The 26,382-nt window shown below is 37.7% G+C and overlaps 1 protein-coding gene across 1 annotated transcript in view; it reads right to left on the reverse strand.

The window, feature by feature from the left end:
* Positions 1–26,382, reverse strand: part of RASSF9 (Ras association domain family member 9) — a 53,695-nt gene that overhangs the window by 15,682 nt on the left and 11,631 nt on the right. The window contains exon 2 of the mRNA XM_068971407.1: positions 15,143–15,343. Within this exon, the coding sequence (XP_068827508.1) occupies positions 15,143–15,343 (201 nt within the window). The remainder of the gene's footprint in view (positions 1–15,142; positions 15,344–26,382) is intronic.

Here is a 26,382-nt window from a genome sequence, read left to right on the forward strand (position 1 = left end):
TCATTCCAATCCCAAAGAAAGGCAATGCCAAAGATGCTCAAACTACCACACAATTGCACTTGTCTCACACGCTAGTAAAGTAATGCTCAAAATTCTCCAAGCCAGGCTTCAGCAATATGTGAACTGTGAACTTCCAAATATTCAAGCTGGTTTTAGAAAAGGCAGAGGAACCAGAGATCAAATTGAAACATCCGCTGGAACATCAAAAAAGCAAGAGAATTCCAGAAAAACATCTATTTCTGCTTTATTGACTTTGCCAAAGCCTTTGACTTTGTGGATCACAAGAAACTGTGGAAAATTCTGAAACAGATGGGAATACCAGGCCACCTGATCTGCCTCTTGGGAAACCTGTATGCAGGTCAGGAAGCAACAGTTAGAACTGGACATGGAACAACAGACTGATTCCAAATAGGAAAAAGAGTATGTTAAGGCTGTATACTGTCACCCTGCTTATTTAACTTATATGTAGAGTACATCATAAGAAACCCTGGGCTGGAGGAAGCACAAGCTGGAATCAAGATTGCCGGGAGAAATATCAATAACCTCAGATATGCAGATGACACCACCCTTATGGCAGAAAGAGAAGAAGAACTAAAGAGCCTCTTGATGAAAGTGAAAGAGGAAAGTGCAAAAGTTGGCTTAAAGCTCAACATTCAGAAAACTAAGTTCATGGCATCCATTCCCATCACTTTGGGGAAACAGTGGAAACAGTGGCTGAATTTATTTTGGGGGGCTCCAAAATCACTGCAGATGGTGATTGCAGCCGTGAAATTAAAAGATGCTTACTCCTTGGAAAGAAAGTTATGACCAACCCAGAGAGCATATTAAAAGCAGAGACATCACTTTGTCAACAAAGGTCCATCTAGTCAAGGCTATGGTTTTTCCAGTGGTCATGTATGGATGTGAGAGTTGGACTATAAAGAAAGCTGAGTGTCAAAGAATTGATGCTTTTGAACTGTGGTGTTGGAGAAGACTCTTGAGAGTCCCTTGGACTGCAAGGAGATCCGACCAGTCCATTCTAAGGAGATCAGTCCTGGGTGTTCATTGGAAGGACTGATGTTGAAGCTGAAACTCCAATACTTTGGCCACCTGATGCGAAGAACTGACTCATTTGAAAAGACCCTGATGCTGGGAAAGATTGAATGTAGGAGGAGAAGGGGACAACAGAGGATGAGATGGTTGGATGTCATCACCAACTCAATGGACGTGGGTTTGTGTGGACTCCGGGAGTTGCTGATGGACTGGGAGGCCTGGTGTGCTGTGGTTCATGGGGTCGCAGAGTCAGACATGACTGAGTGACTGAACTGAGCCGAACTGATATATATCTTAAGGGTGACTGTAATGTCAGCCACAACTTTATCAAACAACTGTATGATGATAGTTCCAAAATCTATTATTTTTCCCTTTGAGCTCTAGACCAATATTCCCAACTTTGTATTTACATGTTTACTTGATCTTTATTTATATTATGGCCACCTCAAACATGGCCCATCAAAATGAATTCACCACTTCTTCCTCCCACATCTCAAACTCTTCCATCTCTTGATTTCCCATCCTATCAAATGGGAATCACTATCACCCTGCCATTTCACTCAAGTTTGCAAATTGGGAGTCCTCCTAGATTTTTTCTCTATCTCATCCCCCTTTAACACAGTCACCATGTCTACCTGTCTAAGTGTTCTTTTATTTACTTATTTTTTTTTGGAGCATGAGTGGTGGAAGGGTTTTGAGGGAGAAATAAATAAAAGGAATTTTTCAGTCAACTGGGACCTGCTGATTATAACTATCCACTCCATGTAAACAAAAATTGGTTTATGTACAGTCACACCCACTTAATTCTGAATTGTCTATTTCACACCACATGGACAGAGTTGAGTGGTTGAGACAGTATGATAGGAATAACCTAAACATTTATTATACGACCTTTTACACAAAAAGTTTGCCAACTCCTGACCTAGATGATTTACTTGCATCAAAAATCTAGATTTTGTTTATTTAATTACTAAAATATTATTTGAACTCTGATATCTATACAATAGTTCTGTCTATTGTTCTTTCAGTTCAGTTCAGCTCAGTCGCTCAGTCGTGTCCGACTCTTTGAGACCCTGTGAATCGCAGCACGCCAGGCCTCCTTGTCCACCACCAACTCCCAGAGTTCGAACTACTCAAACTCACGTCCATCGAGTCGGTGATGCCTTCCAGCCATCTCATCCTTGGTTGTCCCCTTTTCCTCCTACCCCCAATCCCTCCCAGCATCAGAGTCTTTTCCAATGAGTCAACTCTTCACATGAAGTGGCCAAAGTACTGGAGCTTCAGCTTTAGCATCATTCCTTCCAAAGAAATCCCAGGGCTGATCTCCTTCAGAATGGACTGGTTGGATCTCCTTGCAGTCCAAGGGACTCTCAAGAGTCTTCTCCAACACCACAGTTCAAAAGCATCAATTCTTCATCACTCAGCTTTCTTCACAGTCCAACTCTCACATCCATACATGACCACAGGAAAAACCATAGCCTTGACTAGATGGACCTTTGTTGGCAAAGTAATGTCTTTGCTTTTCAATATGCTACCTAGGATGGTCATAACTTTTCTTTCAAGGATTAAGTGTCTTTTAGGGGATAAGAAAGTAAAAATATTGTGAGGGAGGTTCAAGAGGGAGTGGATATATGTATATTTATAGCTGATTCATGTTGTTGTACAGCAATTATCCTCCAATTAAAAGAAAGTAAAAATAATCTGGTCTTTATACAGTAGAATGCATAATCTCATGGAAGTCATGACCATGTTTGGAAGTAATTTCAACCAAAGGCAATGAGTGAAGGCTCACTAAGATGATGGCAGTGAAATGCTGTATGAAGAATGAGTGGGTTTAACATAGGATTAGTCAGCTTGAAGCTCTTGGCTGGGAAACTAGTGTGTTTTGCCTTTAAAGTCCCATTCCAGGTGCAGTATGTTCCATATTAATCAGTCCCATATGGATGTCAGGCGGGATGGGAGTAGGCTGGATGAAAGGCTGCTTTCAAAGTGCAGTGTGTCCAAACACCAGGTGTTTGGAGGTGGAATATTTGGTAACATTCAAAGGACACCTTGAATTTTTTTACTCTTCACCCTCATGTTCTTCTCTCCCTCAAATTACTCTTGCCGTTTTTTTCTTTTCTTTATGATGATACGACTATATTCCTATTTATTCAGAGCCCAAATTGTAGTTCTCATTGATTGGGTTTTTTTTCCCATCCTGATACTTTCTATCATGCCCTTCCACTCAGTTTTGAATTCTTATAAGCTCTGTCTCTATAGTGATTCCTATAACTGTAATCTCTACCTGAAATTTCTTGTTCATTTATTGTTTGCTTACTGTCTGCCTGTCCACCACGGCACTATAACTTCAATAAGAACAGAGAGGTTGACTGTCTGACTTTTTTATCTGCAACACATAGAAAAGCATGTGGCACACATCTTAAGGTAAATAAATGTTTTTGTTGAAAATATAGATTTTATTATGATGTTTTAAAATACCTGCTTGTATTTTAATTATTTAAAGTATGTCTGTGTGTCTACCGAGCAACAATTTCCTTAAAGTAAGGTCCATGTTTGATTCACATTTAATTTTAATAATGCCCCCAAAGAAAGAGATTCATTTGATATTTTTGAATTTTAAAAAATCATCAAATAACCATTATCTTGAGTCCAAACAAGGGAAATATATACACGTAGATGCCAAATCTGATAGAGTGGGAGAGTTGAGAATGTTTTATTTTCAGATGCTAAGGTAGATAATAAAGCGATACTGTTATATGCTGAGACTACATAAGGCATTGCATAGCAAAAGCTGCCATTTTACTTAATTCTCTAAACTGCGATTAAGCAAGTTCTCCTAACTAAAAGTAGAACCACTAAAAATGATCATTAAAAAAAAAAAAAAACTTAGTCTAAGTTCCATGCCTATTATTAATAATTCTAAGAAAAAGTTCTTTGACTTTCACTACCAAAGTAGAAGAACAAGCAGTCAAGAAATTAAATATAATACTTTGTGGTTGCCTGCTATAAAGTGCTTGACTTCCTGTGCATTAAAAATGGTAGAACTCAAAGGTCCACTGTAGTTTCATAAGTGCTTTTGCTGCTGCTGCTGCTGCTGCTAAGTCGCGTCAGTTGTGTCCGACTCTCTGCGACCCCATAGACAGCAGCCCACCAGGCTTTCCCGTCCCTGGGATTCTCCCGGCAAGAACACTGGAGTGGGTTGCCATTGCCTTCTCCAGTGCTTTTGCTAATTGTGTACAATTCTTTTCTTCTTATGAGATTGTAGTTATTATATGTCTACTCCATGGAGACATCCATGGTTGTTCAATGGCATCTCTCATAGCTTCCAGACAAAGGTAATTATGTGCTGAGTTAAAAATACACATCTACAAGTTCTACTCTCAAGGTCTGTGGGGGTGTGCACGCTAAGTCACTTCAGTCATGTTTGATTCTTTGCTACCCTACAGGCTGGAGCCTTCCAGGCTCGTCTGTCCATGGGATTTTCCAGGCAAGAATACTGGAGTGGGCTGCCATGCTCTCCTCCAGTGGATCTTCCCAGGGATCAAAGCCATGTCTATTGTTGCCTGTGTTGGCAGATGGGTCCTTTAGCAATAGCGCCAGCTGGGAAGCCCAAGAAGGTCTGTGGTCTCCCTTAAGCTGATTCACTGCTAAGAGTTCTTACGTACCTCCAATTAATCATAATTGCAGGGAATTCTAGAAGGATTGAAAAAAAAATAAGAGTAAATGAGGAGCATAAGCGTAACCAAAGACATCTTAGGTGGCTATAAAATATCTCAGTCATTGGTTGAGACCAAGTATATACTGTGTAGTACATCAGTAAAACCCAGACACAAAATTCCTACCAATTATAATCATAATTAGTGAGGATGAAAATTTGTTGAAATTGTACCACTATCTGCATTAGTAGAGCTAAAATTCAAAAAGATCCACAAAATAGCAGAACAACTCAATTCTATAAACTGATAGACTGACCAGTTTAACATGATTATTAGAATAAACATCAGTCAATTAAAGTTGACTGTAAGTCTATTACTCTTATATAAACACATCCTTAACACTTTTCTCAATTGTAAAATCAGCAAGATTCTGGATTCTTGCCAAACTGACCTTTTTTCTGCCTGCTTCCTGAATTCTTCTCTTTTGATCACCCTGAGTCATTCCTAGCTTTGTACGATTCAGTCCCCTCCCACCTCTCTTTATAAACCTTGTTGTGTTCCCTTCTCTTGTCCAAGCCTGTCACCTAACTGTGGGAGTTTAATAAACACTATCTAATTATGACGATGCTCCTTTTATTTTTATTTTTCTCCATTTACTTCTCTATTATGTATTTCTATTTAGAGTCAATCAAAAACATTTAGTGAGCAGCTACTCTACAGAAGAACAGCCTTCCTCAACTTTAAAAGATTATACTTTCATTTTTTAAAATTGTAGTATAAAGATTATGACTTTATTTACCCTGTCAATGATAGTTTCCCATGGAAGAGTGATTTTTAGAAAACAATTTCATGCATGAGCTACTATAGTGCTGTTTTCTCAATTAGGAGTTTAATCTCTTAGGAATGAGGTTGTGTCTTTGCATGTTTGGTACAATACAAAATACAGAGTTTACCAGTCCTGAATAAATAAAATAAAATGATAGCTATTCCTAACATTTTTACATTTATGCTACTAAATTTAAAATTGTGCTTAGCAAATACTCAATAATTCTTAGATATTATAATTTATAAACTAATCATGTCTCTTTATAATTGAAAATAAACCATCTGACTTTTACCATGTTACCTATCATGGTGGAGGTTATGTGGCAATGCATGAGATGTTTAAGTAAAATAAAATTACAAGAAAAAAATCTTTCTTTCAATTCCATTTTTAAAAGTTTTCTTGAAAAGGCATAAAAAGCAGGACAAGAGAATTGAATTATATTCTGCAGAGGGAATTTTAAAATCACAGAAGCTTGAAACATGAAAGACACCTTAAGTATCTAATTCAGTCTCACGTATTATTAAACAAAGATAATACTAAAATATTCAAATTATGTATCATTTTGTTTTAGTTAAAGTTCACAGAGGCACATAAAGAACTGTCTCTTAAACTATGCCGAGCATCGCTGCATGCTAAGTCACTTCACTCGTGTCTGACTGCACCCTATGAACTGTAGCCCACTAGGCTCCCCGGTCCATGGGATTCTCTAGACAAGAACACCAGAGTGAGTTGTCATGCCTTCCTCCAGGGGATCTTCCCTACCCAGGGATGGAACTCATGTCTCTTACGTCCCCTGCATTGGCAGGAGGTCCTTGACCACTAGCGCCACCTGGGAAGCCCTATGCTATACATTGCAAAATCATTAATCATCTAATAATTTTGCTAAGATGAGGTGTGACAATTAAAGGTAAAACTGTCAGCATTGAAATATTTCATCAAGATCCAAAGTTAGTACTGTGCAACATTTATATATTTATTTTTAATTACATTTGGTAATTTTTGATGTTACGTCTTTGTATCTAGGGAAGAAAAGAGATCAGTGGTGATCAGGAAAAGAGACCAGGGTTCTAGTGAGTCAAGATTGAAATTTTGAAGCCCAAAATATCATGTTTAGGTATTAAAAACTTAAGATATACTTCATAACATATTTAATCCTAGAGACTTGAACAAGGAGTGAATATTTACTGAATTTTTACTGTCCTAGTACTGTGCTAAGTTTTTATTTATATTCAGATTTAATCCAAATTCTTGATAGTTTAGGATTAACTCTGTTTTAGAGATGAGAAAACTAAATACTAAATAAACCATGCAAAATAATGGTTAACAGGATGGATTCAAATTCTGTCTCTGTCAGTTATTAACTGTTGTACTACTCTGGGTCTTAACTAATGTATGAAATGGGGGAAAATTCGTACCTTCTTCACAGGGCAATTTTAAGTATTATGTAAATTACTTAGTGCACATAGTAAGTGTTTTAAGATGTGTTATAAATGGATTTACTCTGCCCCATAATGACTTTAGTGTATTATTAATCATAATTGTGTATTTCCTCTACTTAAAGAGCAGCCTCTTTAACTGTCAACCTTAACATTTTGCCTTTGCAGGATAACTGCTTTACAGAGTTTTTCTGTTTTCTGTTAAAAAAAAAATTGCCTTTGCTTGCTCTTGTTACTGTTGTTGTTGTATTAGAAAGATAAAATAGGGACTGCCCAGGCAGTCCAGTAATTAAGACTTTGCCTTCCAGTGCAGAGGGTTTGGGTTCCATCCCTACTCAGGAGAGAAGATCCTACATGCCTTGAGGCCAAAAACCAAAACATAAAACAGAAGCAATATTGTAACAAATTCAATAAAGACTAAAAAAAAGATGCACACAACCAGTGATGGCAAATCCAAGATAAGACCTAAACTCTAGGTGCCTAGAGAACTGGAGTTCTCAATTAAGATTACTTTCTGCCTATTTCTAGCACTGGCCCGTTGTCTCATAACTGTAATTGTCTCATACAAAGAGCATAAATCCTCCTTTCATGTGAGAAAACGAACAGTTCCCCAATTGTATTTCCCTCTTGTCTCCACAGAAGGAGGAAATGTGCTACATTCAGCAGTGGGGTCTAGAGTAGCCAGCTACCGTCACCCGCCAAACCTAACTCACATACACACGTGGCTACATTCAAGGAGCATGAGCGGAAGTGAAAGCATCCCTAGAGAAGAATGAATCACCCTGTGCCTTGGTTTGTTTTTTACCAGGAGTACAGTAAAAGTCTCTTACAGCCTCTATTTCTCATAGATGGCCCTTAACCATCTGAAGGCAAGGACTTGAGCCTAGAAGCAGGGATGATGAGAGGTCAGCCATGAATTTATGGATTCATTCTTTGACTACCCATGATCTGTTCACCACAAATGTATGACTCTGATGCAAATGCTTTATGGGGACCAGCTGTATTTGGAGAGTATATGAATTCATTTATTCAATCAACAAGTTTTATTGAGCACCTACTCAATCTTATCTAGAAAGAAACAAGATAGGAGAGGTCCCTGATCTCACTGAGTGTACACTCTATGAGATTTTCTTATAGGTATCTTAAGTCACTTTACTTATAAAAACAGAGGGCATTCTAGCCTGCAGATATAAACCACTGAGAGTAATTTGCCTTGTCAGTCAGCATATTTAATACCCATCACTCATTTTTGTTCTTGAAATAGTTTACTGATCACTGCCAATGCTAAACATCTCCCTGAGACTCTATTTCATTCACACAAGTAATTATTACATACTTTGCTGTTGGGTGACCATTTGCATTAGTAATTACTTCAAATTACAATCAACAGATATGCAAACTTTCTCTAAAAGGTGTAGCCTTGCAATAGTCTCCACAATAATTGAATCACAATCCATTTTATAAAAAAAGAGATATAGAGAAATCAATGTTGTATGTGTTATGCATGTTTGGCCGAATGGATATCTTTTAAAACTCCTAAGCAAGTATACACTAAAGAACATTATTACACAGAAGTATGCTGAATGTTTTCCGGCCACGTGTACATAATGCAGATGGCATGTTGCCTTGTTTAAGAAAGCCAATATGTTACTAATAGATTTCTTATTAAGGACTGGCATCCACATTTACCTAGAAGAGGTAAACTCATACTACTACTTCAACTTTCTTCCATTTTTAGAAATAAAATCAAAAGGAAAGAGCCATAGTTTTGTGAATTACTTAGAGCCATTATCAAATATACTATTTGGTATATACTACCCAAATATATACCAAACAAATAACATCAAAACTTTCTAAGTTAGTCTAGCTAATAAAAAGGCCATATAAATAAAACTGTTAACTAGCTACAAACTTTTAAATACTTAGAAAAAAATCCTTAAGATTTTCATCTGTACATGTTTCACGAATTGATATGGTGCATAATAAAGCATCTTATGTACTGGGCTCTAAGTTGGCTTATAGTTTTTTGAGTAACAATTCAAGATTTAACCTAGGGCTCAATTTCACCGCAGCCACTGCTCTCAGGGTATTTTTGCCAGGGTTAGAGAATTCCAATCATTGTTCCTAATGCACTGTCTACTGCCAAGTAATAACTACTTAAGTTACCAGGTATCATCAGGGGAAATCTCTTTCAGGAACACCTGGGAACTGAAAAGATGTACGTACTCAAATATCTGGCATTTCTCAAGTCAGTTTCAGGGGCATTTCAAATATTTACTGGAGGTTAGACAAAATAGAACATGATAATTTCCTGTTTTACAGAATTCATAAATTACCATACTTCTAATTACAAAAAGAAAACATCCGGCTTGCCAGTAATTTCTATCATGAGCACAAAACTTAATTCTTCCTTCTGATGAAGTATTTGTGGCATTCGGAGCTTCAGAGAGCAATATGAGGCACCTGGTTTTAGAAAACTTGATTAGATATGTTTTCATTCATTTAAAAGCAAATTTTAAAGCAAATTATATGTCAATCATAAAACAATATAGCTGTGTTATTTACTACTAATAATTTTTTTACAAAATGTTTGGAGACTTTTGATTTCAAGTTGATATTAGGACAAAGTTTGTTATTACCTCTGATATAGGTATAGTAAAATGCCAAAGGAAAGACAAGTTGTCTGAATTGTACATCCATGCATGCTAAGTCACTTCAGTCAGGTCAGAATCTTTGCAACCCCATGGACTATAGCCTGTTAGCCTCCTCTGTCTGTGGGATTCTCCAGGCAAGAATACTGGAGTGAGTTGGCAAGGCCTCCTCCAGGGGAATCTTCCCTACCCAGGGATCAAAAACATGTCTCCTGCATTGGCATGAGGGTTCTTTACCACTGGCCCCACCTGAGAAGCCCAGCTGAATGACACCTAACGATAATTATAAGGTCTTATTCACACAATTAGACTATTTCATAATCATTGTTAATTTTCAGTGAATCACCTGAAAAAAGTATTCTAATTTTATATTTCCAACAAACGTATGAAGTACTGCTTTACAATGGCAATTTTTTTGCTTCTAGCAAGGTTTGGTAAAAAGTCCAACCAATTCTCTGCCCCCAAATGTTACTAAACACCAAGGAATTGTAGGGGTTTCCCAGGTGGTGCTATTGGTAAAGAACCCGCCTGCCACTGCAGGAGATATAAAAGACGCAGGTTTGATCCCTGGGTTGGGAAGATCCCCTGGAGGAGGGCATGGCAACCCACTCCAGTATTCTTGCCTGGAGAATTCCATGGACAGAGGAGCCTGCCAGGGTCACAAAGAGCTGGACACGACAATACAAAGATAAACACACTCACAGATGGAACTTATATGAATACCTAAATATGTTAATAATCTAAATTCAATTATTGAATGTCCATTTAAAATACCAGTGAATTCGCACTTCATTATTTGCTTCTCTGGATTTTCTATGAGAAACAAAAGCCACTTAGCAACTTTGTAAAAACATTTTCATAAACTTTAAGTGTTCGTTGAAAAGAAAATATCTAGACTCTCCAACATTTTTATTCTTTATGTGAACAAAAAGTTGCATAAGAAGGTAATCCTCAATCTTTGGGATTCAGTCACAGGACATTCTAATTATTATTGGAAACAAAGTAAACAGTCCACTTCCTGAGACCAAAGGGTCTTCTGAAAAGTGTACTCTTCCTGTTAAATATTATAACGATCAGAATGTTGTAAAACAATTATTCTGATTGAAGCATAAAGATTTTAGATTGGCTCCATTTCTTTCAAATATTTACATGAAAGTTAGAAATGAAAAGCATAAAATGTTTATGTGTCCAATTAAAATTGCTTTGTGACCAAGCATTATCCTCAGTATTCCTGAAGACTATTTTCCAGTTTTTTGAACTGACTGATTCTCAACATTTAGAAAATATGTTCTGGTAGGGGAGGATTATCTTAGTGTTCAAATCCATATAATTTTTTTGTCCATCTCCCTGGTTTTTGGATTGCACCAATTGTCAACCAATCCTTTATAGAGTATTCACATTTATATAATACCAGGTGATATCAGATGATGACGAGAGAATGGAATGTTGCTGTTGTTTTATTTGAGTACAAGTAACAATTTTAGTTTATAAAACTACATAAACAACTGTACTATATAAGTCCATCACACGTCTGGCACTGTCCTGAGAATTAGAACCAATGGGGACTAGACAATGGTGATGGTTGGTGATGGACAGGCAAGCCTGGCGTGCTGCAGTCCAAGGGGCCACGAAGAGTCGGACAAGACTGAGCGACTGAGCCGACTGGGGACTAGACAGATACGGCTCTACCCTCCTCAATATTTACAGGGCATGTTTCCTAAAAGTTTTTATGCTTCATACTTTGAAGTTTCATTTGTTTTTCATCTGTCTTTAAGACTCAAATATCCATGTATTATGAGACTACTGACAGAACTGCCTTAAGAGGTTCAGTCTTGGGTGATTAAATATCATTCTATTAATAAGAGTGAACAAAACTGAAAAGAGAGAGAACATGACGCAGGAAACTTCAATAAACAAACTTTCTTCAAATTTTATGATCTCAAAATCCTAATATTCCCCCCAAAAATCCTCATTTTTTCCTGCCAACAAAGATAAAATAATCTTTTAACTGCATACACTTTATATTACAGTGTACACAAATACATTGCTCAAATTCTTCCTTTACTTTTTACAAGGAATTGTATACTATGTACTTGAAGAATGCATTGGCTGTTATCAGATAACTGTTTTATCATCAAAGAATGAATCGATCAAAGGATGAATCACCTGTCATTTAAGGAAAGTTATTTGGTTTCTATGTTCTGGAGTATAATTATTTAAATCATTATAGAACTCAGGAACTGAAACTGATAAACTTAATCCTGTAACTAAATTTCACTTGTAGTTTCACCTTTGAGAATATGGAAAAACAAAACAGACAAAACAAAAGAAATCTCATCTATAGCAAAACTAAACCTTGAAGCAAACAAATATACATTAATTCTCTTTCAACACACCACGTGGCTTATTTAGCTGCTTAGTTGGAAATACCCACAGTTTTTTCGTCGCAAGTCACCTCTGTGGTTTAAGTGTTTCTTAAGGATTGGAAAAATACAAATCTTTAATAACACAGTTATTACAGTCATTACAGACTGTTACCACTTTCACCAAAACACATGTTCATAATAAAGCATCGCCTTCGATTGCTTCAATACCATTCCATTTTCTCAGAGCAACTTAAAATACTATTAAGCTTCCTGTCTTTCATTGTCTGCTTCCACTTTTTCATAATTTTGCATAGAAAAGGTCATCTTAAAATGTTCGTATACTCACCTCCCTGAACAAAAGCCAGTTGTATGGGTAGATGTTGAAGAGTCAATTTGAGGCAACGGAAGTAGACATGGGAGGGAATCTCCCAGGGGTGTATCCAGGTTTGTTGTACTGTTATTTGGCGTACCAATGACAGAATTCTTGAATTATTTAAAACACACACACACAAATACAAAACAACTCTTATCTACAGGGGTGCTATTCAGAAAGATCACTATGCCAAAAACATAACTTGTTTCATAATACCATGAACTTTCCCAAAGTAATCTTTGTATCTCTCTACAGCATTAAACAAACACACTTCAGAAATAATGGTACTGAAATACCCTTCAAAAAGCAGTAAGGATTTTCTTTTGGCAAAGGGAGTTGTTTGAAATAATTTTTAATGCATCAGCAGTACTAAAATACAAGCCTATTTTTGATAACTATCACTACCATATTTTTAAAGACTACCCTGGTAGCTCAGACAGTAAAAATTCCGCCTGCACGCTGTGCAGGAGACCTGGGTTCAATGCCTGGGTTGGGAAGATCCCTTGGAGAAGGGAATGGCTACTCTCTCCAGTATTCTTGTCTGGAGAATTCCATGGACAGAGGAGCCTGGCGGGCTACCGTCCATGGGATTACAAAGAGTTGGACACTGAGTGACTAATACTTTCACTTTCTTTAAGATACATTTAACATACACATAGTCTCATTAACTATCAGAAATATTTGTGATATGTATTCAAATTATTAGATAATAAAACATATTTAGAAAGTTTGATAGTACTGATTATTGTTGCTTTCATTTCTTAAGTTAATTTAGTCAACTAAATTATAAAGACACTTGGAAAGAGATAATGACAGTGTTTTTCAAGTAGACATTCAGGCCCAAATTAAAGTCTAGAGATTGACTTTAAAGTTGTACTACTATAATGTCATGCAGACCCTCTAAAATAATCATATCATTTCCTGCCATGTAATTATATGCTTTCAAATTTATACTAAGTAAACTTTGACAAGTACAAACAAGTGTGTTTGAGAGAAAAGTTGTGGAAAAGCCCTTGTGTCAAAATATATTAAAAAAGTAAAGCCCATCTCTACAGTTACCCTCACATTTTTTTAGGCATAAAAATGTGGTATTTGAGTTAATAAAATATTTAATAGGACTGACACACACATAAATACATATCAAGAAAAATTTGCATGTATGTGAAATAATGTATTTACACTATGGGCATTGCTGGCTTGAAAAATGGCAAATCAAATCAAACAGTAATAATAAGGATTAAGGAGGACATCTGTTTGAATCGTTTTTTAGTGCCTAAAATCACCTAAGGTTCTCAAAGATTTTCGAAAGAATGAGTTCACAAAAAGTTTCTCTACAGAGTATTTTCACTTTGGGAACTTTCCAGGTTTCAAGAATGTCCCACTCAAAGGGGAGCCAAAGCATTGTTTCCAGATTATATCAGCAGTTCTGTGTGTTGTTTTTTTTTTTCCTAATTAGTAGCTAATAAATTCTAGTTCTATCTTCATCTAATACATTAAAATCCTGTCTGACACAAAAGAAAACTTGCCATTCCAGTACTATCAAAAAGCAAGGCAACAAGCACAAAGAGCGGGATGCTAGCGGTGGAACCAGCAGTGGCCAAAGGAAGAAAAAGAGTTAAAAACATCATTTTTTATTTTCAGAGATCCTTCAGCTGCGGTCACTGCAGTCACTGCGACTGGAACAATATCGTTACCAGCGGAGTACAAATACAAGCCCCAACTCTACAGGACTTTATTCCAAGAGCATTTTTAATCAGAATCTAACTACCACAGTACACATACTTTCACACAGAAGCTTCCGAACACACACACGCTGAACTTTTACCTGTTTTTATGCCGAGTCTTTAGCAAGTTTCTTCCAAAGGGAGCCATGGTCCGCCAGGCCAGCGAACAGCAAGGATGATATCTTAAAGTTCTCGCGGGTGAGAGTGGGGGTGGGATGCGGGGGGGGAGGTGTTGGATTTGTAGAGTGGAGGGAGAACTGAGAGCTTCCTCTTCACCTCCTCAGATGCTCCTGGTTTCTTAGCTCATTAGTAGCCGCCTAAAGAGAGCGGCTGAAAGTTGTGCAACTGCTGCTTAACTTTGAACTGCGGGATTGTTGTGACTGCTGCACCTTTGGAGACCTGCCCAGCTTCAGCCTCCAAGAAGGCGTTTGGAGGCAGGAAAAGGAAAAAAAAAAAAGAGAGAGAGAGAGAGCAAGAGAGGAAGGGAGGGGGACTGTATTGTGTTCTGTAGTTATTTGCAGACTTGCTAAACTTTAAAGAACTGCCAACCCCACAGGCATGATAATACCCACGAATGGGAATTTCACTAGATTTGGAAACCCCCCCCCTCCCCCGCTCTCCACACCCAACCACACAAGGTGTAGTGAACACATACAAAAGATTTAAAAGTAAATGCCCCCACCTCCCAGCCAGCTCCAGTCTGTGAAAAGTAATCTGACCGAGGCCAGCAGGAGTGAGGGTCAAGAATTCTTTGCCTACCGATTCGCCACAAAAATCCCTGCCTGGGGTTTCAGACTTAGAGGAGCGAAGCTGGAGGCTGGGTCCTGGTGGACTCGAAGACCACTTGGGAATCTGAGCCCCCCGAGTTCAGGCGGTTAAGAGGTCCCCAGCTCCTCCACTCTTCCAGTTCATCTTTCAAAAGTTGGAAGACCTGAAGGACCAAAGGGCTCCAGGGCTGAAAGATCGCAGCACGGGCACAGGAACCAGCCAGGGTTTGGGGTCTCGACCCCGCCCCATCTTTGTCATTGACTAGCCCTTTTGGAGTTTGAAGGAAGAGCCAACTGCTTGCTCTCACCGCTGGACGAGTAAATTGAGATAGGACGCGCCGGGCGCCTCCTGGGAACGAAAGTGTGTAGTGCTGGTCGAGGGACTGGGAGCATCGCCCGGTCCCGCGTAGGCTCGAACCCGGGACCCTGGCAACCCGTGGGTGCGGGGCGGGCGTTGCTCGCCTGCGCGAAACACCGTGAGAAACAAAGCGCTGTCCAGGGGCGAGGCCCTGCAGAATTTTCCCAAGACATTTTTTTCTCAGGTTTCATTTCCACCCCTCTCCTCCGACTTCCCTCTCGTCTACCAGCCCCCAGCCCCGCCGCTCTTCTGATCTTTGCTTGGAGGAAGGGAGGGGAAAAAAAAAAAAAAATCAAAGCACTGTGGCTTCAATCTGAGTAACACTTCATGCTGGTGGATCTCTAGTCCTCAGCAAAGAACATGAAAGGCTCATACTTTGGGAGCACACTCCTGACCCTCAACAAAAGCACACCGAAAAAAGGGTGATCTCTAAGTTTCCTATAGTTTTTATATGCACTGATTTATACAGAATTGTACAGAGCTCAAAAAACTCGTTTTTCCAAAATTTACTATCATAATTCTTACCTAGTCCTCTGTGCTATATATACATATATGTATTTTATATGGCACTATTATTTAAAATTTACTATTTGTAATTGTACATAAATATTACAAGCCACATATATATCCCTAATTGCTATAAGTTAGCTCATTTATTACAATAGCCAGTGCTTTAATTCCATTCAGTTCGGTTCAGTCATTCAGTCGTGTCCAACTCTTGTGACCCCATGGACTGAAGCACTGATAGGGTTCCCTTACCTTTTATCTACTCCTGGAGGATAGGATAATTTTTTAAAAATGCAGTCATCTTTTAAATGCATCTGTGGCAATGATGCCAGAGAAAATCTTTAAAATACTAACAGTAGTAAGTATTAATGACATTTTGTTTTATATGTTTATATATATATACATATTAATTTATACCTGTATGGGGCTTCCCAGGTGGCTCAGTGATAAAGAATCTGCCAGCCAAGCAGGAGACTCAGGTTTAATCCCTGGGAAATGGCAACTCACTCCAGTATTCATGCCTGGGAAATCCCACGGACAGAGGAGCTTGGCAGGCTACAGTCCATGGGATTGGAAAGAGTCAGAGAGGACTTAGCAACTAAACCACCATCACCACCACCACCATACACATGTATGTGTATATATACGTGTATATATATACACATACACACTTTACATGCAACATAAATAAAACAATTTTGGATATAATTCAGCTTCAGTCCTTGACTTTATTTACAAGCACATCCCCCCAAAATGATACTATCATGGAAACTTGCCCAGTTATTCTAAGTTGTTCAAAATAGAATCCCCTAAAGCTATACTGTTCACTTATTAACAATGGCTGCAGCCAAGTTGGAAAGAATTTTGCATTTACAAATATCCTTGCGTTTCCTGTAGCTTCAGTCCTCGACCCTTATTAACATTATTTATATATGTAGTTTTCATATAAAACAATTTTTAATAGAGCAGTTTAATGGAACAAGAGGAAACAACATTATATCTTTATTAGCATAATCTTATGTTGAGTTTCAAGTTAGCACAAATGAACCTCATTTAGGATGTAATTATTCCTCACATAAAATATTCTAGCAATACTATTTATGACAAGCTCTTTGATATATGAGAATTAAACACAAAGGATTAATATCCCTCAGATATCAAAAGCTGAAAGGAATCGAAAACATGGTCACTTTTATCTAAATAGAAATTCAAGCAAACAATAATTTGAAAGAAAATAACAAAACCACATTTTTAAAAAACAGCTATTAACCAGATATTATGTAGATAAATTGAGATGAGATTTTATTTTTCATCTACCAAATTGCCTGATTTTTAAAATGATAATGCTCAGCTGTGTCAGTTGATGGTCAGAGTATTCTACTCGACATGAATAGTACAGATGGTCATATCCCTGATAGAAATGAATTTGGCTATGTACATCAATAACCTTTAAAATATTTGAACTCTTTTATCCAAGTTTTTCCTCATAAGAATTTTTCTTAAGGAAATATTCAATTTCATAAAAAGGCTTATGCTCTGTTGAGAACTAAATAAAAATTACACATGAAGTGTTGACACAGTAATAGACAAGGAACTGGGTATTTTTCTTTATTAGGCAGAAAGTAGTATAAAAATTATCTTATATTGAAAATAAGGCAAACTAATAACTGCATAACCATTCAGTGATATAGTGGAACTTTTTCTAACAGTTCCTCTCAAAGACTATTCAGTTCCCTGGAAGAATGAGATTTTTTGAACTTACTATTTACTACTGATTAGGCCCAAGCTCTGTGAAATAAGGGCTTAAGTTGTATAAGAAAAAAGAAACAGAAGAAAAGAAAGATGCAAGTAGAAAGATAACTCAAAAGATTATAGTTTTCTTGCCCTGTGAGACATCAACCAGTTTTACATCTAACTTAGAACTACTTCAGCCTTCTTTCTTTAATTCACTAACTATTAATATATATGGCAATCTTTCCTATCCGCTTTTGGACTGGCTTTACAATTCTATTGAATTCCTGATTAATACGTTAATCATTGACACTTGCACACTATATATTAATATTTGTATGAGATTCGTACAGCTCAGGTTTTTTAATGATATACTTTAGAAAAATTCTGAGCATGCATCTATTCTTTTCTGAACCAATGGGAAATCTTCATAGCAAAAATATGGTTAACTACCTATACAATCCCTATCTTTATTAAAAGATAAAAAGTGTAAAATGTGTTTTGATGGTAGAAAATGGAATCTTCCTTTAATCATAGTTAAGTATGCAGCTCAGCCAAAATAAATAAAAATAGTATATTTCTTTATATATTTAAATTAGGATGAAAATCAACAAGGAAGATGCTACATTATAGTTAATAATAGAAGAATCAATGTTCTCCTGAATCATATGAATGCTGTTGAATCTGTGGTTAAGCTGTTATCAGCAGCTAAACAGTGTTAAAACACGTATTCTGATAGAAAGGCCTGTTTTAGAAGGAGGCATAACAAGATATTTGTATGAATTTGGGGTCCAGTTTATTCAGAGCCTCTCTTCATATTAAGACTTTTTTTTTTTGGCTGCACCATGCTGGATCTTAGTTCCCTGACCAGGGATCTAACCTGTGTTCCCTGAAATGGAAGCATGCAGTCCATTGGACCACCAAGGAATTTCCTAGGGAGTCTTTTTTAAACTGAATTTTCCCAGTTTTATTGGGATATAATGGACATATATCACTGTATGTTTAAGGGGAATGGCATAATTGTTTGACTGACATGTATTGTGAAGTGATTACTATAATAGGTTTAGCCAGCATCCATTTTATAGATAAAATAAAAAGAGAAAACAAAAAAAGAAAAAAAAAATTTCTTGTGAGAACTCTCAGGATTTACTCTCTTCAAGTTAGTATACCTTTTGAAAACGAAAGTGTTAATTGCTCAGTCATGTCTGACTCTTTGGGATCCCATGGAGTGTAGACCGCCAGGCTACTCTGTCCATGGAATTCTACAGGCAAGAGTACTGAAGTGGGTTGCCATTCCCTTCTCCATGGGATCTTCTCGATCCAGGGATCAAACCTAGGACACCTGCATGCAGGCAGATTCTTTACCATCTGAGCCACCAGGGAAGCCCAATGTACTTATACACCAGTGTTAACTATAGCTATCATGCTGTTTGTTGTATCCCAACACTTATTTATCTTGTAACTAGAAGTTTGTACCACCTACCTCCAATTCCCCCTCCCTCAACCCTGTCCACACTTCTGCTGGCCTTTTTATTATATGCATTTGGCTGACTTTTAGCTTTAGCAGTGTTACTTCATTAAAAGGATAGTAGATATGAGTACCCACTCCAGTACTCTTGCCTGGAAAATCCCATGGATGGAGAAGCCTGGTAGGCTGCAGTCCATGGGGTCACTAAGGGTCAGACACGACTGAGCGACTTCACTTTCAATTTTCACTTTCATGCATTGGAGAAGGCAATGGCAACCCACTCCAGTGTTCTTGCCTGGAGAATCCCAGGGACAGAGAAGCCTGGTAGGAGGCCGTCTCTGGGGTCGCACAGAGTCGGACACAACAGAAGTGCTTAGCAGCAGATATGAGTACAGCCTTCCCAGGTGGCACTAGTGATAAAGAACCTTCCTGCTAGTGCAGGGGACATGAGAGATGCGGATTCAGCCCCCGAGTCAGGAAGATCCCCTGGAGGAGGGCAGGGCCACCCACTCCAATATTCTTGCCTGGAGAATCCCTTGCACAGAGGAGCCTTGTGGCCTACCGTCCATGTGGTCACATGAATGAGTGGCTAATCACTCCACTCCATATGGTAATCTGTGAAGAAATAGCATACTATATGTTATTATATTTTACTAAATATAACAGCTTGTTATAATCAATTAGTTTACTGATTTACTGAAAACCGCACTTTCAATTTAGAGAAGAATAGTAAGACAGAGAGGGCTTCTCAGGTGGTGCTAGTAATGAAGAACATACTTGCCAATTCAGGAGATGTAAGAGACTCAGGTCTGATCCCTGGGTTGGGAAGATCCCTTGGAGGAGGGTGTAGAAACCCACTGTGGTTTTCTTGCCTGGAGAGTCCCATGGACAGAGGACACTGGCAGACTGCAGTCCATGAGGTCACAAAGGTAGACACAACTGAAGTGACTTAGCACAGCACAGCATAGCACAGTAAGACAGAGAACCTGTTTTATTTGGACAGTGAAGAACTCAGAGATAATTAAAACTAGCCAGAAGAGTGGAATCCAAACTTGGATGAGAATCTTTGGCCAGTCAAGATGTGGCAAAAGGGCACCCTGTGGAACAGAGCTGTTTAAAGCAAAAGGTAAAAAATCTAAAAAAAAAAAGTGAGTGGAAAATGTGGTCAAATGGAATTCCAGAGCTATTATTACTGTTATCATTATTCCAATAAGTGCCTATCTTCTAAAGTTCATTCCTCTCTTAAGGGTGCTCATGGAAGAAGAAAGCACGTCTAAAAAGGGGAATGGATGTACTTTTTCTCACAGAATCTTTTAAATAATGGATGTGTTATGGGTTATGAAATAACCTCTCTAAAAGTTTGAGCAAGGAAGAAGTAACAATCTTGAATGGTTGAAGAAAAGCCCAGAAACACAGGTTCATTTCAGTTCTGGGATTCTACAGTGGCAATGCTCTTTTGATTCTCCAAAAAGAAAAATTTTAGAATGGCACTTTGAAGCTTTTGAAGGTTTTACGTAAGCACATCTCTAGTTAGTCATACAGCTTCAATAGGTGGCTTCAAGCTTTTAATTGATTAAACAGTATTTGAAAAGCTGGCTTGTTGGGTGTTGGCCAGGTACCTGTGTCCTAAATAAAAGGCCAAATTTCTTCCCTTATCAGCCATGGCTATTATTAACCCTAAATGAGATAAAGTGACAAATCCACATAAGGAAGGCTGTTCCTAGAAACTGATCAACTTCAATGATTATGTTGTGAAACACAGCTACTTTAATACAATAAAATGGGTGTATATGAATATATAAGCATCCTCAAATATAAATTCACCTGTTATATGAAATAATATAATTATAACATTATGTTTTAGTGCTTTACACAAAGCATTTATACACTTGATCCCAGTATGTTCAGCAAAAGAGAAAATATTGTTTTAGTTTTATAAATAAGAAAAACTGAGGTGTAGAGCCATGTGACAGTTTAACTATTACTCAAAACAAAGAACAAAATGTGGAGTCAAAGATGACTTTAGTATAAGTAAGAAGCATAGCTCTAGCCGCTATTTCGAATCTCTCATTATGTAAATGAAGAAGATGAGACTCAGATATAAACGCACTTGCTCAAAAACATGTGTTAGCATGAAGTGGAACCAAGAACAGACCTTGTTGGCTATATTAACAACTCAAATATAGCTTTTTGATTAACATTAAAATAGAACAAAATAAAAATATACAGCCTAAATAGCATAATTAAAATCACAGACCTTAGAATTCATCTGTGCAAGGGCTCATTTTACTGCTTAAGTGCAGAGGAGAGGAGATTTCCAAATTTAATGCAGTAGTAGGCTTTAAACACAGTTCTCCCAATTCAGTATTCTTGTAAAATTATATAACTGTATGTCCTTAATCTATTTTCAAGCATTTAAATGACCAGTTCAAATTTCATAGGCCTAAATGACCTCTATTTCATAGTTAATAAAGAAGGAAAACTATTTTAATTCAGTGACAGGAATTTTATGAACTCATGAAGCACTAACAGATTTTGCTGCAAAAATTATATGTCTTATAGAGACATGTGATGTGTTTATTATGAGAAATTTACTATTCAAGTTTTAATATGCCAGAAACTAACAATTTTAACATTCAAACCTCTCCTTTAGCAAATATAATATGGAATGAATAGGAGAAGGTGATACAATATGTTTTCTATAAGGAAATTAAACACTACTTTAGGTAGTTCAAGATAAGTGAGGTTTGATGCAGTGAATTGGTTACAAAGGTGTTGGAAAGACTGGAGAAATACAAGCAGAATATCAGGAAGTTGCTACCATGATTGTACTGAAACCCATGAGCTAGCACCAGATTCTCAGCTTCTGGAGAAACTTCTTCAACTTCTTCCACTTGTGTTTTAACTATTCCTGGTGAAAATCCTGAAGTGTGCACTCCAATAGCACTGGGTCAATTTTTGCCAATCTCTCAGCTTCTCCAGCTTTCCAAACACTGCCCACATTTCTCAATGTTAGAATTTAAGAGAAAGTTTGTACTGAAGCCACTAGCTTGGCAAGTTCAGTTCAATCACTCAGTCATGTCTGACACGACTGAGCTTGGCAAAGCATCTCATAAATATAGTTTGCAGGCTTCTAACCCTGTTGACGTGGGGAAATAAGAGAATGATATGGAATTAAGAACATCATACACAATTTGACATTTGGTAAATAGTATTTCCAGAGAAGGCAATGGCACCTCATTCCAGTACTCTTGCCTGGAAAATCCCATGGATGGAGGAGCCTGGTAGGCTGCAGTCCATGGGGTCACAAAGAGTTGGACACGACTGAGCAACTTCCCTTTCACTTTTCACTTTCATGCATTGGAGAAGGAAATGGCAACCCACTCCAGTGTTCTTGCCTGGAGAATCCCAAGGACGGGGGAGCCTGGTGGGCTGCCGTCTATGGGGCTGCACAGAATCGGACACGACTGAAGCAACTTAACAGCAGCAGCCGCAGCAAATAGTATTTCAGTGTAGAGCCACCAGGAAGATTTCAGAGACAAAAGACATGCTTTCTGTGTATGAACTAAATGAGTGAAAAAAAAAAAAAATTCTAGAACATGGTCCAAAGAGCCTGAGTAAATAGGCAGACTGTTGGTATGGCCCATCTTATGACTGATGTAAAGAGAAAACTATACAGAGGGTGCTCAAGGCTTGGTTCATACTGTTAATGGAAGCTCCCAGTCAACATTCCCTTCTCTAAGAAAAGGGTCTAATGTTCTAAGAGAGAGAATTATTGTCAATAATATAATTTCCTAACTAATTTCAAATAGAATCCATACCTAATGTGACTATTATGAAAATTAGTATAGTAACAGAGATAACATTCAAAGTACATTATACCTGATCAATAAAAGTCAGCTCCATAAACCTGCAGTCCTTGCCACTCTGGGTGTGTATGTTCAGCTCAGTTCAGTTGTTCAGTCATGTCCAGCCTTTTGCAAACCCATAAACTGCAGCATGCCAGGCCTCCCTATTCATCACCAACGCCTGGACTTTAGTTAAACTCATGTCCATTGAGTTGGTGATGCCATCCAATCATTTCATTCTCTGTTGTCCCCTTCTCTTCCTACCCTCGATCTTTCCCAGCATAAGGATCTTTTCGAATAAGTCAGTTCTTCGGATCACATGGCCACAGTAACAGAGTTTCAGCTTCAGCATCAGTCCTTCCAATGAATATTCAGGACTGATTTCCTTTAGGATGGTCTGAATGGATATCCTTGCAGTCCAAGGGACTCTCAAGAGTCTTCTCCAACACCACAGTTGAAAAGCATCAGCTCTTCTGTGCTCAGATTTCTTTATAGTCCAACTCTCACATCCATACATGACTACTGGAAAAAACATAGCTTTGACTAGACTGACCTTTGTTGGCAAAGTAATGCCTCTGCTTTTAACTATGCTGTCTAGGTTGGTCATAACTTTTCTTCCAAGGAATAAGCATCTTTTAATTTCATGGCTGCAGTCACCATCTGCTGTGAATTTGGAGCCCAAGAAAATAAAAGTCTGTCACTGTTTCCATTGTTTCCCCATCTATTTCTCATGAAGTGATGGGACCAGATGCCATGATCTTCGTTTTCTGAATGCTGAGTTTTAGGCCAACTTTTTCAATCTCCTCTTTCACATTCATCAAGAAACTCTTTAGTTCTTCTTCACTTTCTGCCATAAGGGTGGTGTCATCTGCATATCTGAGGTTATTGATATTTCTCCTGGCAGTCTTGATTCCAGTTTGTGCTTCATCCAGCCCAGCATTTCTCATGATGTACTCTGCATAGAAGTTAAATAAGCAGGGTGACAATATACAGCCTTGACATACTCCTTTCCCTATTTGGCACCAGTCTGTTGTTCCACATCCAGTTCTAACTGTTGCTTCTTGACCTGCATGCAGATTTCTCAGAAGGAGGGTCAGATGGACTGGTATTCCCATCTCTTTAAGAATTTTTCAGTTTGTTGTGATACAAAGGCTTTGGCATAGTCAATAAAGCAGAAGTAGATTTTTTTTTTTTTGGAACTCTATTGCTTTTTCAATGATCCAACAGATGTTGACAATTTGATCTCTAGTTCTTCTGCCTTTTCTAAATCCAGCTTGAACATCTGGAAGTTCATGGTTCATGTACTATTGAAGCTTGGCTTGGAGAATTATGAGCATCACTTTGTTAGTGTGTGAGATGAGTGCAATTGTGTGGTAGTTTGAGCATTCTTTGGCATTCCTTTTCTTTGGAATTGGAATGAAAACTGACATTTTCCAGTCCTGTGGCCAATGCTGAGTTTTCCAAATTTGCTGGCATATTTAATGCAGCACTTTCACAGCATCATCTTTTAGGATTTGAGATAGCTCAACTGGAATTCCATCCACTAGCTTTGTTCATAGTGATGCTTTCTAAGGCCCACTTGACCTCACATTCCAGGATGTCTGGCTCTAGGTGAGTGATCACAGCATTGTGATTATCTGGGTTGTGAAGATCTTTTTTTGTACAGTTCTTCTGTGTATTCTTGCTACCTCTTAATATCTTCTGATTCTGTTAGGTCTATACCATTTCTCTCCTTTATTGAGCCCATCCTTGCATGAAATGTTCCCTTGGCATCTCTAATTTTTTTGAAGAGATCTTTCCCATTCTATTGTTTTCCTCTATTTCTTTGCATTGATCACTGAGGAAGGCTTTCTTATTTCTTGTTGCTCTTCTTTGGATTTCTACATTCAAATGTGTATGTCTTTCCTTTTCTCCTTTGCCTTTCACTTCTCTTCCTTTCACAGCTGTTTATAAGGCCTCTTCAGACAACCATTTTGCCTTCTAGCATTTCTTTTTCCTGGGGATGGTCTTGCTCACTGCCTCCTGTACAATGTATGACTCAGGCTCAAATTATCCCATTGGATGGATTGTTCTTGGACAGAATCAGGTCACCTCTTCTCTTCTCACTTCCTCAACCACTCACAAATGAAATTGATAGAATTATTACTAGAGAAAAATTAAAATTGGTTGTCAACCTTCAGGTTTGACTAGGTTATAGTTATTATTAGTAAATATTTAAAAGGAGTTAACTTTTATATGTTGAAGATGAGAAATAATTGGACTATTCTTCAATCAGAGCATTTAAAAATGTTACAAAGGACAATCATCTATTCATTTAAGACTCTTGGACTGTGTCAAGTATTATAGCTAAAATTAAAACCTTAAATCTGGTTTTCTTCTTTGAAATACATTTTGTGAGTGAGAAATTCAAATTAATTTGTGGTAATTCACAAAGAATTTTAGAGAATGGCAAATTTTGATGATTTTTTAACAAAGGTTAAAAAGTTACATTATTAGTGTTAAAAAGATACAAGCATAATCTTAATACATTTGCTAATTAGTATTTCTTCTCATTTATGTTTGGTTCATATTTAACAAGCACATTGGCTTAAGGCTAATAAGTTCTTTGACAGAATAAATGTTTATTAGACACTAGAGTATGCAAAGCACTGAATTAAAAGTCTGCTCTTAAAAGGTGAGAAGGCACTGTTCTAGTTTTCAAAGAGTTTGAGTTGAATGTGAAAAACAATGGTAATATAAAGCATCATCCCTTGAATTAAGCTGTGCATGAAACACAGTGGTTATACGGGGGAGAAGCAATTAAATCTATTAAGGCATGACAGAGGAAAATCATAATAGCTCTGAGAACTAGGTATTATTATTTCCATTTTATGAATGTTTGCAACAATAATAATTTAGAATTATAATATAATCATGTGATCTTTGGAAAATTTTCCTCAGATGATACTTAATAGATATGTTATTAAGTACATTTGTTTCCCTTTGTTTCCTTTTTTCCCATTGTTTCCTTTTTTAAACTTAGTAAAGATTTTGTGAATGTAACTTTAGTTCACCACACTATCAGCCATCTTTCTTTATGATGTGTAGAAAGTAGTAGCCTCATATGTGTCAAAGCACTAATATTGATTGTTATGGACAGAATTGTGTCCTCCCCGAATTAATAAACTGAAGCTCTAACCCCCAGTGTGACTGTATTTGAACAGAGGATATTTGGGGAATCACCTAAATGAGGTTAAATGAGGTAAGTGTGGAGTGCTGCTCCCATAGGGCTGGCGTCCTTATAAGAAGAGGAAGAGACACCAGCACCTTGTCTCACTGTAGGCATGGAGAGGAAGGTCATTAGGACAAGAGAGAAGACAGCTGTTTATGAGCCAGGAGGAACATCCTCATCAGAAGCTACATTTGCCAGCACCTTTGTTTTGAGTTTCTAGCTTCCACAACTCTGAGAAAATGAATTTCTGTCGCTTAAGTAACCCAGTTTGTGATATTTTGTTATGACAGGCGGAGCAGACTAATATACCAATAATATGAAGCAGATACATTTGCACTAATCTTTCTTGAGGAAGAACAAACCAGAACCTTTTGTCCCAAAGGAAAAAGCCCCCTCCTTTAATATTCCTTGTGTTCTTGGAGAAG

Source organism: Capricornis sumatraensis, chromosome 4, assembly GCF_032405125.1.
Source record: "Capricornis sumatraensis isolate serow.1 chromosome 4, serow.2, whole genome shotgun sequence".
Lineage (NCBI taxonomy): Eukaryota > Metazoa > Chordata > Mammalia > Artiodactyla > Bovidae > Capricornis > Capricornis sumatraensis.